General features: G+C 31.6%; 1 protein-coding gene across 1 annotated transcript in view; it reads left to right on the forward strand.

Annotated features, from left to right (window-relative positions):
* Positions 1 to 14883, forward strand: part of LOC139515632 (uncharacterized) — a 30572-nt gene extending 15689 nt beyond the window's left edge. Inside the window, exons 5-7 of the mRNA XM_071305258.1 lie at positions 6581 to 6672; positions 9052 to 9147; positions 14494 to 14883. Of these exons, the coding sequence (XP_071161359.1) occupies positions 6581 to 6672; positions 9052 to 9147; positions 14494 to 14742 (437 nt within the window). The 3' untranslated portion in view covers positions 14743 to 14883. The remainder of the gene's footprint in view (positions 1 to 6580; positions 6673 to 9051; positions 9148 to 14493) is intronic.
* Positions 14884 to 15179: the final 296 nt, after the last annotated feature.

Here is a 15179-nt window from a genome sequence, read left to right on the forward strand (position 1 = left end):
TCCCGCGAACTAAATCTTTATAAACAACTGCTACTTTCTACGTTGTGCGATTTAAATCATTGTGTACTTGTACTGTATGTTTCCTATTTGTATAAATTGTTTGTTTTTTCTTTCGGATGCATGGTAGAATTCACGGAATGACGTCTGATAAAGTGCAAATCTTCAGATGTAAAACTGTCAATGTTTTGTTCTAATTTTGTTCGGTGTCAAGTCGACGGCTATATAACTGGTGCGCTGGAGCTAGCGGCACAGGATCTTTAATGTCAGTACTGTAGAAGTGTATAGTGTAGGACAATTGTTTGAAATTTCTCTAAATTTAATGATATTGTATTTTTTCCTTAGAAACACACGATTTTCCTAGTGTAGCTTTTAAGATGTAGAACCACTATTGCGAGCCCGTTTAGAAAGTAGTACTACATATTTGAAAACAAGAGTTTCTACGCGTAGCTCTAACTTTGTCAACAAGTATTATGGTTGGGTAATTGTGGTTTCAAATGACAGCTTAGGGACTTGGGATCACTGTAGAACCCGTGGGGGGGGGGGGGGGGATATGTCTTGGGTCATTTTGAAGAGCAAAAGGGTAGCCTGGGACCCTGGCTCACCAGGCGGAATACAATATGGTGTGGCAATAGCGTCATTTCTTGACATATGCATGGGCGGGAAATATTTATATTGTTACCAACTCACTGCAAATTATTTTAAAATGAAATGCAAATTTCAAATCTGGCACCGGTTAGGGATCTTATCGAGAGTACTGGGCGTTGAGCAGTAGTTGAGGGGGATAGGGGAACATTTTGGTATTTTGAGTTGAATATTTTTATAGAACGAAAAATCAGGCATCGGCAATTCTTAAGCTTCGTGACAAGAATTATAGTTCAGTTGGCGTGTATATTAATATATATTTATATCTGTCAGCCCTAGGCCTATCCCATCCTGTCAGAATAAAATGGTCCGATAGTAGCATTTAAGGATTAACAGAAATTGTTTATTACTAGTACCTGGGTTTTCAAGTAATGATGTAGCCTTTTATAGACGACTATATATATATAGTATTAGGTATTCTCATTGTTGAAGGCCATAAGTTGCCTATACTTGCTTAATTACATCGACTTTATTTGAAATTGGTGGATAGTTGTCGCATTGGCAATCATACGGTTTCATGACACATCTCTTTATTGTGATTTACTTGAATAATTCTGTCGTTTTATTCCGCTGACACACGACTATTTCATTAACGTCGCCATTATGAGAGATCTATTACGTGGAGGGACTGAACTATACGCGATGTATTTTTTTATATAGTTTTACGTTTTAACGAAACGCCACATGTCGTCTTTAGTAAACAAAATAAAACTGGGATCCTGTAAACATGCATTATTTTTTTTGCGGCATTTGCTGAACATAATTGATTTAAATTACTATGTATATACTCCTTATGAAGGTTCTCCTACTTACAGATGGCTTATGTACACGAAGAAGAAACCAAGCGCCATCTCTCGTCATAATGATCGTTAGCATAATACAACGACAACATTTAAAACACTTTGACATTTCACACACCGACATTTCACGAATCGACAAGTTACAAGTTACAAAACATCAATATACAAATTGACAATTTACCGATAAAAAAATTTGAAATCACACAGTTTTAATATCTGAAACTAAAGAGGGATTACAAAATAGTTTAAACAATTTAAGTGCTTTTTGTGATAATTGGCAATAAAGTGTAAACGTAAATAAAACTAAAACTATGATTTTAAAGCAAAACTTGGTTCTGACATGTAAAACATATAGTAGAAGAAACTGGTATGGATTTGGACACTTTGAAATCATATTCCTCACATAAGATAACTAAAAATATAAGGGAACAAATAAAATTAAAATTGAAGTATTTTTATGAAAAATTAGTAAATGATAAACTATCAGATATAAAAATAAATAATACAGAAGAAACATATTTAACTTGCTCAAAACTTGAATTCAGAAAACTGATAACAAAATTTAGATTAAGTGACCATAACTTATTAATAGAAAAGGGAAGATACCTTAAAAGGTAAACGGACAGAAAGTCACAGGACAAAAAGTCACAGAACATAAAGTCACAAATTTGGTAGGACAAAAAGTCACAAATAATCTGTTGACAATTATTTGAATATATAAGAAAAATATCTTGAAATATTTACTTTTTAATACATATATTCATATTAAAGTGTAGGAAATGTGTCATTATACTTGAAAAATTAAGATTTATTTAATTTTAATCATGCAAAGGGTATATTTCTTGGCACAATGAAGCCATTTAAGTGCAAAGCCACGGTGACATTTTTTTTTTTTTTAACAATTATTTGATCATCTTTAATATTTTTTTGATAAAGTTTGTTTACAATGTTGGTTTATATACAATAGTTATAAAAAAATACAAAAATATTTTTGTGGAAATAAGTGTTTTTTATTCAAAGAAAATATTCAGAAAAAATTAATTGTGACTTTTTGTCCTGTGACTTTTTGTCCGTGACTTTTTGTCTGTGACTTTTTGTCCTGTGACTTTCTGTCCTACATTCACCTTAAAATACCAAGAGAAGAAAGATTATGCAAAAACTGTAAAAAAAATTGAAGATGAAATTCATTTTTATTTTATATTGTAATAGAATCCATAATAATAGAAAAGTTTATTTTGATTTTTTGATAAATAAGAATATCCACTTTATAAATTTAAAGGACATAGACAGAATAACATATAAACTCAACCCAATTTCACACACTCAGGTAAATAAGCTAGGATCCTTTTTTAAAACAGTCTATTGAACTGAGGACAGGGGACTCTTAAAATATTTACTTTTATTGTGTATATTAATGATCTTGTTGTTATTTTTTATTTTCATTTTGTTATGTTGTGTCACATACTATAAATAAATTATGTAGTTTTATGGCAATATATAATATTCATGAGAATGACACTGTTATTATTTCAAAGTTTATACTTGACATGTATATGTTGTGTACAAGTTATCATTTTGTACAAATTATAATTTGTACAAAAATATTGTACAAATTATAATTTGTATTTTGACTTTGTACAAATTGTAATTTGTACAAAAAGTGCTTGTACAAATTACAATTTGTACAAAAATGGACAAAAATTCACTTATAACTTGTACAATTATTTATCATATGGATTTTGGTAAAAAAAGCATCGATACACATTATTGAAATGCTATTAAATGACCACACAGTACACCTAAGTTACAAAATCAAACATTATTTCTTTATCATTCGTTTGAGCAGTTGATCTAGTGATTTATGGAATCAGGTATTACAAACCATCTTTTGACTCCCAAATCGATGACGACCTGTTTTACTGGCATTTTAACTGCTTCACATAGCGAACGTTGAAGCTCAAGAACCGTTGCTGTGAATAAACATGTGTATTTCACTGCTTCAGTTGGACTTTTAGACAAATAAATATCCAAGAAAGAAAGCGAGATTAAACACCCCATTTGGTTAAGGAATATGACTATACTAAAGTCAGGAATATGTCAGTTGTTTTTCTGCCGTTTTTTTATCAATGTTTTTTTCAACAAGGATCTTTGTTTTATAAATATCAAACTTAACGGAAATCAGTTGAGACAATCTAAGCTTGAAAAAACAACGTTAAACATATGCAGAACAGACAGACAGACTTTTATTTTATAGTTGGTGTAGTATTATAAAATCATCAGACCCAATGGCATTGAACCATCAATCTTTTCACAAACAAAAGTGAAGCTGAACAAGTCATATAAATCCAATCTTTTGAGGTACCAATTACAAATATAAACTATAACTTGTTTAAAGAAAGATTTGATTGTTTTCATGGAATTTTTGAAATAACGAATACGTGGCAACATATCTTTTGAGATCCTTTTCACGATCATCAAAATGCTATGCACGATCTTTCACGATACAAAATATCAAATTTTACAACTATAATCGTTTTTGCAAACTTTCTAAATAAAACAAAAATCCTCAAAATAACGATAAGAACTCATCAAGCAGTACTATTGAATGATCTCTTTTTTTTTTTTTTAAAGAAAAAGTAGTTTATGTATTAAAAATTTGTATAAAAATCCTATTTGTTTACTTTTTTCTCTCAAAAATTTCGAAGATCAATCTGCCTTTTGTAGTTGTGAAAAAACGGTGTATTTTGTTAATTAAGTTTAGTGTGTGGTCAGTTAATTACAATTCTATCGTGTGAATCAATGCATTTTTCACCAAAATTCATATTTAAAACTGTTGTACAAGTTATAAGTGAATTTTGGTCAAATTTTGTACAAATTGTAATTTGTACAGGCACGTTTTGTACAAATTATAATTTGTACAAAGTCAAAATACAAATTATAATTTGTACAATATTTTTGTACAAATTATAATTTGTACAAAATGATAACTTGTACACAACATATATAAACCAACACCAAAGGGTGTGTCATAATTTATGTACGACTTCCTGTCAAAGGTCAAGGTCAAAAACTTTGTTTTCAGTAGACAATCCCATGTCCTATGATAAATATCGTGTCCGCTCTATATCTTGAGAACCGTTATCATTTCAAAGTTTATACTTATAATAACATGTACATGATGTATATAAACCAACACCAAAGGGTGTGTCATAATTAATGTACGACTTCCAAGGTCAAAGGTCAAGGTCAAAAACTTTAATTTCAGTAAATTGACAAACCCATGTCCTATGGTAAAGATACACATTATTCACAGCGGGGCCCACGGAGATGGCAGCCATCTCAATAATTTCTAGTTAGATTTGTGAATACAGTATCCCGAGCAAAATTTTGAAAATATTGATGTTCATTTTTCCATAAATGTAAATGCCATCATAAATGAACTTGGGGTTAAAGTTGGTTACACTTCGGTTAAAGTTGGTTACACTTCAAAAACTTGTTCAAATCTACATAAAATCTTATGAAACTTGAGCAGAAGCTTTTTTTGTGATTACAATGACTGTATGATGCAAAGTTTGAAACTCTATTTTCATTTTTAGCGCTTTTCTCATAGATAAAAAAAAGGTAAAATCACAAAAATACTGAACTCCGAGGAAAATTCATAAAGGAAAGTCCCCAATCAAAATTATTTTTTCAGTTAATTAACATAAATACAGACGGTCTGTGAATACATTTTTTTACATGATAAGTTTGTAAATAGATATAAGAAGATGTGGTATGAGTACCAATGAAACAACTATTCATCCAAGTCACAATTTATAAAAGTAAACCATTATGATTTATAGGTCGTACGGTCTTCAACATGGAGACTTGGCTCACAACAAACAGCAAGCTATAAAGTACCTGAAAGTTCATAGATTGTTATGAAACTTGGACAGAAGCTAAGCTCGAAGACCAAGATTGAGCATCTAATGAAAAAGTTTAATTTGTTTTTAAATTATTTATTTTACTGATAAATGGGTTCAACATTTAATACACTTTTACACTGACAGTAACAATCGTAGGCAAGACAAAAGGTTCTACAGACTCCTTATGAATATTTTCATTAATTTTTATCCGATTTGAACTGAGATTTCAGTAACTGCGAGTACTCTCAGATCTGTACTTATTGTCTTTTTGTTGAGGGGATGTATAAATTATTTTCACTGTTTTATCTGATTTCTTGAAGGAACACTCATATTTCGTCACGTGTGATGAATATAGTCTTTCATATCATTAAAAACAAAGATTTTTTTCCAAATTGTATCAAAAACTATTTATTTCATTTCTAAAGGAATAAGTGTTAAACCATACCAGAAAGGGAGACAACTCGTATTTGAAATAGGTTGCACAGGTAATTTTGAACGCAAAAAAACCGTACCTGATTTCGGATGGACTTTGGTAAGAAAACCGGGCTCTGGAAAGATTTTAACCAATTCAATGCTTTTCAGATTATTACCAGGAAAAAAAACAGTATAAATAACAAGAGAAAAAAAAACAACATATAACTCATAATATCGTTCCTTTACACAGTGAGTGATGATTCGTTTGTTGTTTTTATTTGGGATCAAGTATTTTTCGGATTAAACATTAGACGTAATAACTTATAATATGCTGTATCTCTTATTGCTATTTCTAACGCAATACTGATATCGTTACTTATATGTCAAGCTATATCTTCAACCTTAAATGGTACCTGGTCAGTTGTACGTCTCCCATAAGAAAGTGTAATGCTTCATTATGATCGTTTCTTTACACTGTTTCATCTGATTTGTCGTTTTTCTAACGGGTCGCGTCAGTTTCGGATAAAACATGACGTCATGAATCTGAACCTCATGTTTTCTTATTAAATGCCAATGGTAGGATATGAATCTTGTATAAATGACTAAGACCGACTAAGGCTAATTTGAGGGGTGGTTGGAGAGGTCCTCATATCCCGAAATCCCGGGCTTAAAACATGAAATCCCGAGATGCAGAATTGAAACAGATATGTTTGATAAGAACATGTCTTCTTTTACTTTTAATTTACAAAGCAAAAGAAGAAGAGTGTTATTTAAGAATGAACGACTTAGCCATGTTAGCCGTTTGAAACTTTATTTCAGGTTGCCAAGAAGGCTGGTATAATTGGCTTGGGGGAGGCGCCTGTTACTACATTTCTGCCTTTGATGATACGAAAACCCAGAGTGAGGCTACTGTAAGTGGGTTTATGTACTAAATATGCAAATAACATGATTAAAGGGATCGCTAGAATATAAAAACAAGAAGATGTGGTATGACTGACATCGAGACAACTCTCCACAAGAGACTAAATGACCAAAAAAAAATAACACTACTAGGTGACCGTAGTGACTATGTATACGGTCATTGTGAGGCTTGCTTAATGTAAATTAATTTTTCAAAGAACCTTCTTTTGAAAAGCATGTCAAGTAATATTTGTAAAATTGCTATATTTGTAAAATTGCTTCAAATCTGATTTCAATAGATATGTCGATTTTACCAATTTATACTATCAACATCCATGCATGTAATTAATAATTATATCTAAACAATTATATACAAATCCTTGGGGGGGGGGGGGGAGTAAATCTGAAACAAGTGCCTGTGATTTTCTACTTTAAAATTATGACATTTATTTTATAGCACTGACATCTCATATAATATTAATATATGAGATGTCAGTGCTAAAATGAGCAAATCCACTTAGAAATGTACTAATAAATTTCATTCAAAATAGCTAACAGAACATTGCCTCGAAGAAGAACATAACAATAGGAACAGATAAATTATAATCCCTTTTGTTTTTGTAACAAGGTTCTGTTAAACGGATACTATGTAATGTGGTATTTGAAAGGATTATTAAGTCATTATTAGCATTGCGATCAAATATTTTTGCTTATCTAAAAGACAGTGAGTATGTACATGATTATGTCAACATCGTGATGCATTTAATAAACTAAAACATATTCTAAACCTCACCCCTGTACTTGTTTGTCATATATGGAGTCTTCATTAAGCAGTCTTTACAACCGAGGGGATCAGACTCATGCCAGACAAGTTTACAATTGTTTTTTTTTTTACAAAAAAGTGTTAATTGAACTCTTCTTAAATATGTTCTATGATATTGCATTGTATTGTTTGTTCGCATTGCTTTGACCCTTTATATGTTATATGGGTGTAATTTTGCAATAAAGATTATTTTTATAAATTGAGATGGATAATTTGTATAATTATACAATTTAAAAGATCTAGATAATGTATATAACTTTTAGATTAGACATATATTTGTAATCTCGATCTGTCTACAGAAAATACATTACTAAGAAGCAACATAAATTTGCATCCAAATCATTGATATCAAGTGATCTTATACTATTTTGACCCCAGATATCAATTTAAAATAAGTCCAAGTGACCTTAATTTAAGCATCTATTGTCCGACGTAGGCAGTATCATAAGTCAGCAGACAGCTATAAAACGCTCAATCATGACAACACATATTCCAATTCAAACGAAAAAAAAAAATGATGAAAGAACAAGACAATTATTTCAAAAGATTACAAAAATTGAAATAGAGCAATTTATGTCAAAAATTTTCTAATGACAATGAATGCGTCGTTGACATTTTACATGTTTTAAGCCCAAAGAGGCCAACAAACCAGATTAGTTAATAACTTGTCAAAATTTTCTCAATACTAGTTCTAAAACAGAAGATGTGGTATGATTGCCAATGAGACAACTCTCAAATAGAGACCTGGTAAATGACACAGAAATTAACAACTATATAGGTCACCGTACGGCCTTCAACAATGCACAAATCCCATACAGCATAGTCAGTTATAAAAGGCTCCAAAATCACAAATGTAAATCAATTCATACGAGAAATCTAATGGCCTAATTAGTGTACAAAAAGAAAATGAACGAAAATAAAGCATATTTAGCCTTAGACAGCATACACCATCGCATGATACTACATCCTAAATATTTAGGCCGGATATGTTATTTGTGGGAAGTAAAAAAGGATGCGATATCTTTCTGTTTACTGCAAGCGCTGTAATGTATGTTTCAAGTATTGACACTAAATTCATCATTATATTGAATCATTGAGGTGAACAATTATTGATACCGGTAGTGTATTTTGGTCTGTTACATGTATGTTGACACTTTTTTCTTTCTTATCTCTGTTTTAACTATAATACTTTTAATTGTGAAAAAAAACTCTAAATTAAATACTGATTGACATGTTTGCTAAAAATAAAGCCCTTTAGGTACTTATCGAAACACTTTAGTATACATATTTCTTGTCTATGTATGATTTTGTTGTACATTATATCATGTCACGGATAAAATTAGACTTGGTATGATTTGACATTGTACAGTACCATTAATGTCATTTTATAAATGCATGTTTACTAGCTACTTATTATAAAAGAAATTTAAAAAAAAATAACAAAATGTGCATGATTTTTAATTTCTGCAAGTCACATTTATTTTAGTTGACATTTTTCAGAATAATATCTCGAGCCAAAATCGTTTGAGGCATATGAACGTAATCACGTTGTATTTTTTCCTTACAGGAAGCATGCAAAAACTTAGGAGCAGAGTTGTTATATGCTGACGTGCATCCTGATTGGGAACTTCGTATTGCGTCAAGTATTGCAAAACAAAGCAAGGTACGTATAACAAGACACGTACACCATTATTGTAAATTAAGGTTAAAACAACATTTCTCTAATTCTTAGTCAATTTATCCCTTTATGCACCCATTGTATACAAAAATTTAATCAACGTGTGGTTTGTTTGATCTGAGTTCTTCATTGGTTAAAATCCAATTATGACGTTGAATTTTCTTGCTTTCCTCTGAATTTCCTATTGTGACGGCATGAAAAAAGGCGATCATGCCTGATGACCTCACATAGAAAGAACACATCTTTTTGCAGATTATTCGAAAAGAAGGAATAACTTTGCCTGCATATTGTTTGAAAATCATTAGAGAAACAGATTCTACCTTCAAATCTCGTGTAATACGATATTTATCCACTCTCGACAGTTAAATTTTAAAGATTTAAAACGCTCGGCGAGCCTCGTGTTTTAAATTTGAAAATTTAACTGTCTCGAGTGGATAAATATCGTATCACACTCGATGCAGTGGAAGAATCTATATATATCATATATGTATATCAGACAGTTTAAATTGGTTGCAAGAACAATGCAATTTATGTTTTAACAGAAGACAGAGGAACAACAATCTCGGAAGGGGAGAGGGGGGAGCACTTTATGTTTACAAGGTGATAGGACGTGCCGCTTGAATAGATAACATTTTCCAGCTTCAAAATATGTGAATAGGTGGGGGGAAATATATAACTATGTCAATAAAGTTCTAATCTATACTGTCAAATCGTACTTTCTTGTTTTACCTGTTAATTTGATACTTTTTGTAATGGTTTTTTGTTATGTTAATACTTGTTCAGGGTTATATCTAGTCTTTAGTATATACCAGCTTTGGTGGGTGTTTGGTGTTACTGTAATTTTTCACTTATTCCTGCTGTGAACATCAAGATTGTTTGTTTTGTGAAGATGTTTCCTTTCTCCATTTGAACTGTACACCTGGCAACAAGATTGATTTCATTTGCCTGTGTTTAATGTAATTGCAAATGGTGGATAATTTTGTTCAAGTTTTTCTGAAATTGTTTAACGCTCCGCAGCGGTATGGTCCTAGCTGTTTCTTTGGTCATTCAGTATACACTTGTTTTGTTGGTTTTGTGTTTGTATTGTGTCATGGATCGGATTTGTTTGTTCGCTCGTGTTGATGTGTCTTTTGATTGAGTTAGGCCATTTCAATTGATGTTTTATGGTGTGTCTATCTATGTTGTGGTGTTGCACTGTTTTTTCAGATGGAGTTGGGGATGGTGCCAATAAAGTGTTTAGGCCCGGTGCGGTTGTTTGCACCTGTCCTGGGTCGGGAGTCTGATGTTCGGTGGTTGTCGTTTGTTGGTGTTGTTTGTGGGTGTTTTTCGTTTCTCGTTTTTTATATATAGATTAGACCGTTCACCGGGTTTTCTCGTTTGAAAGGTTTTACTCTGTCTGGTAATTTTTGGGACCATTTATAGCTTGCTGTTCGGTGTGAGTCAAGACTCCGTGTTGAAGTTCGGTGTGAGCCAAGACTCCGTGTTGAAGACCGTACTTTGACATATAGTGGTTTACTTTTATAAAGTTTGACTTGGATGGAGAGTTGTCTCATTGGCACTCAACCACATCTTCTTATATCTATTGAATATGAAAAGCCCTGTCATTTTTTATAGCAAAAAGTCTCGCCTTTAAAGAGGCACCAGCTAAGATATATATAAAATATAAACAAGAATAATCAGTTTTGTTAAATTATTAACGAAAGTGAAATAATGAAGTAATAATCAGCTTGTTAGCAGCCAGTATTGCACGTTCATTTTTGTCAAACTAAGCTTAGACCGGGACACACCACACGACACCCTACAAATAAGGGAAAAGGTTACATTTACCTACCCTAAAATATATAAAAAGAATGAGGCAACATAAACCCAGCAACATCCCCTTCAATTAAGTGTGCAAATGCCCTTCCTTCCCTATACCCACCACAAGACAACAATATGATCAAACATACTTGTTTATTCGGATTTCATGTTATTTCTTATAGCATTCATGACAACATTCAATTTCAATCTATACCAATATCTATATGTCGAAATAACATGCAATCAACGGTCCTCAATCCATACCACAAAACATTAAACAACATGAACCCCACCAAAATGATAGCCTAAATGCTTCTAAAGGATTGTTACACTCATCGTGTACACAACATGATGCTCATATATATAAATAAAACTTGAATGGTTTCGGTGAAACTCAGTACATCGCCTACTTTAGTGCAGGCTAAACAAAATGGGAAAACATTATTGAAAATTTTCCTCTAGATGCTATCTTTTGATTGTAAGAAGTATTATCTATCAAAGTTTGGTAAAAATCCATGATGGTTTATGAATCTAAGAAATGTTTTAAAAACTTTAACAGTCTTAAATTGTAACAAAATTTCCTTCTAGATACTAGCTTTTGATCATCAACAAGTTTCTGTCCAAGTTTGGTACAAATCCAGAATAGTTTTAGAAAGTTATCAATTTTTTTTAAATTTTAACCACAGACTCACGACAGAGTGCATGTAAATTGTTAACTGGCAGAAAAACTAAGTCCATTTAGAAGTAAAATACAGATAAACAGGATTTTTTTTTGGAACTATTTTGTAAAAATAGATTATTAATACACCATTATCCATGTACACAATAAGTTTTTGTTCAATGCCTGCACATATAATTTTAATTGGGAATCCTTGTCTATTATTTTGTCCAATCAGCATGGGGTTTCCCAGTAACTGCTGCATGTGAAATCTCGATTAATAAATTGCTTTTTCGTGATCATACTAATTAACCAATCAAAATTAACATTGCATTTGAATTAACCAATCAGCGCTTAATTAACAGGGCTTTTGTTTTAGGCACAAGCACATAATTATTCTGAAAGCAACGCTTGCTTTGAGCAGACATTCTAATTTTTCTTTGGCAGTCAAATGTTGGGCTAAGTGCTGGCAAAATAGGCGTGTATATATTATTTGTAATAATGCATCAACAGTTGCCTGCATCAATAAGTGTACCTCAAGGAACAAACTTTTTATGTCCTTTTTGCGTGAACTGTTTTGGCTATCTGCTTCTTATAATTTTCATCTGGTCGCAATTCATTTGCCTGGGAAGCAAATTGTCTTTGCTGCATGATACTATTTCCAGATTGCATGAATTAAAGTTATGTCATATTTTTTTAATGAAGGAATGCTTATCCACCCCTATGTATGTGCAACACCTTGTTCCTCACATGTCCTGTCATTCTCTCCGTTTTCTTATATTTAGGTTTACAGGCAAACAGAAATTACAGCCTTTTCTTCAGTTTTCTAAGGAAAATAAATGGTTTTGCAAAAGCCCTCAGTCTTTAGCTTGTTTCTGACGCATGTCCTACTTTCTACCTTTACACTGGTTTGGGGTTTATTTTGGAGTACCACAGATTTTCAATTTGATTTTGCTTTGTTTGTAATTATGTTTATTGCTTTATATTGATATGCAAAGAAAATATTAAACTGTGGTTCTTTGTCCCAAACCTGTGTTTGTTCAGTTGATACATCTAACCAAGAACCGATTCACATGTCTTTGGCCCCTTACCGATCTCTGATTAGTGTAAAACAGATGCTCTCATTTGCAATGTGTCTTTTCAGCTTTTGGATCGGGCCCAAAAAGAGAAAGCATCTAAGTATTGGCAACATTATTAATATTCAGTCCCTAAATGGAATATGGAGCAATATATAGATAGGATTTTTTTGTTTGTTTTTTTTTTTGGGGGGGGGGGGGGTTAATGATCGTAAGTTTACTGAGTTGTTCATGACTTACGTCAAGTAACGATCAATCATTATTTTTTTTTTTGTTGAAACCGACTCCTGGTGATACGCCGCATTAATTCGGTGATGTCACAATCGAAAAATGGAGTACGGGAATTGGAAGTATTCCATGGTACCTTCAAATTTCTTAAGAATGAATCAAACTTTACCATTAACTTGATTAAGAACAGTTTTGTTCATTTTTTCCATAGACTGCAGCAATCATACATTAAACCTTCAAGGAAATTATTATTTTTAAATGGGATGGAATGCATGCGCTGGGATATCGTATAAGCTTTAAAATATAAAACTTCATTTACAGATCCTGTTGAAATTATTTTTATTTTTGTTTCACTTTCTAACCTTCACTTACTGCTAAGTATTGGATCTCTTTTCGGTAATATTTGACTGACAAAGGCCTGATATGTGGTTAATATTATAAAAAAGTTGTGGAAAATTATTTTACAGGGATAATTCATTAAAAGGAAAAAATAAATAGTTAGTCATTTTAGTTGCACTTTGTCAAATGATGTTCCTTTTGGTGGTGATATCATATTCTTGAACTGTACCAGAAACGTATGGACTATCGGGTTTTCTGCATTTTTATATCATAAACAAGTATACTCTGACAAAATTTCAATAACTTCAGCATTATGTGAAAAAAGGTAAATTTTGTTACAAGTTGGTGTAATGCAATTTATATTTGTTATAACTATCTAATAGTTTGAAATTTTAGACAAAAAAAAAGGTTCAATTCTATATTCTTATCAGAAGCAAGAGTTACACAAACCACAAGTAGTGTTGATTTTGTTTCGATTTAATCAAAATTATCTTAATATGTATTGCTTCAAAGAAAAATATGTTTTTATACACCTTAATATAACACGTTATATTAAGGTGGATTAAGGTGGATGGGAAATCTTTTCTAAAACATTAGTGTCTGTGAACAGTTGATAATGGTAGGTTCAAATTCATTTCGTCAATGTTTCTGTAACTGCATTTTTTTACAAGGCGAGATTGTTGGTCTTACGTTCAACCACAAAGCTGGTAGACCAGTTTGTTTTCTGTTTTTCTTAAAAAATATCTTTTTTTGTAGAAATAACTATCAAATTATGTAAATATGTATAATAATGCTGATTTGTTCTTTTTCATCGCTTTGCGTCCAACAGTTTATAACGTTTTAATCTTCTCCGCTGAAAACACAAAACTTTAAGGAACCGATAGTTGTCTCGTTGGCAATCATGTAATGTTCTTATATTGACAGAAATGTTTCTTTGAAGGTTCTTTGCAGAATTTAAAATGTTTGTTCTAATCGAATATTTAAAATTGTTGCCATGCCCAATAAGTTATAAGTGACGGTAATTACAAAAATCGTCTTTTGATAGATACCAAAATATATAATGTACTTTTACTTTACAGGTTTAATTTTCTAATCATGATGTTGATTAAAATTGCTGACTACATGTATTTTATGTATAATTCTATGAGCTTCACAATGTTTTATTCCTGTGCATGCTTCCTTTAAATGAAACATTTCTTTTTTACATTCAATTTTTTTTATCAATTGCAGGTAAGAACTCATTATTTCTGGACAAGTGGACACAAGGTCAATGGCAAATGGCTTTGGGGTAATAATCATGGAGCAGTTTCAAACAAGATACTGCAGTATAGTAGTCAACCACCAGGCACTCCTGAGCAAGGGGATTGTTTAGCAAAATATTTGTATCGAGATAATTTTAATGTTGGAAAAAATTGTAATCTTAAATACAACTATGTCTGTAAGATAAAATTGCCAAGAAGGAAAGGCAAATACGGATAATTCTTTGCTCATAAGACTGCAGAGCAAATATGGGTAATTCTTAATATTAGAATACGCCTTGGGGTGTAAACTTTTGCTATTAGAATATGCTTAAATTTGCATAATATGCTATTAGAAATAAATGTACTTTTTAATTGAAAATGTGTTCTTTTTCCATATTCTTAAAATAGATACAAATATTCAGAAAGAAAGATTGATTGATCTTAAATTAGTTACAAGTTATGAAAATCTTGTATTAAGAAAATGTTGACAAATATATAGATATGTCTCGTTTTTTATATATGAAAAAATGATAGTTACAGGCATATTACTGACATTATAACAACTTTAAGAAAAATGGGACAAAAGATACCAGAGAGACATTCAAACTCATAGATCTAAATAAACTGAAAACGCCATGGTTGTAAAAGAAAAATAGACAAACAAACAAACAACAA

Source organism: Mytilus edulis, chromosome 3, assembly GCF_963676685.1.
Source record: "Mytilus edulis chromosome 3, xbMytEdul2.2, whole genome shotgun sequence".
NCBI classification, from domain to species: domain Eukaryota; kingdom Metazoa; phylum Mollusca; class Bivalvia; order Mytilida; family Mytilidae; genus Mytilus; species Mytilus edulis.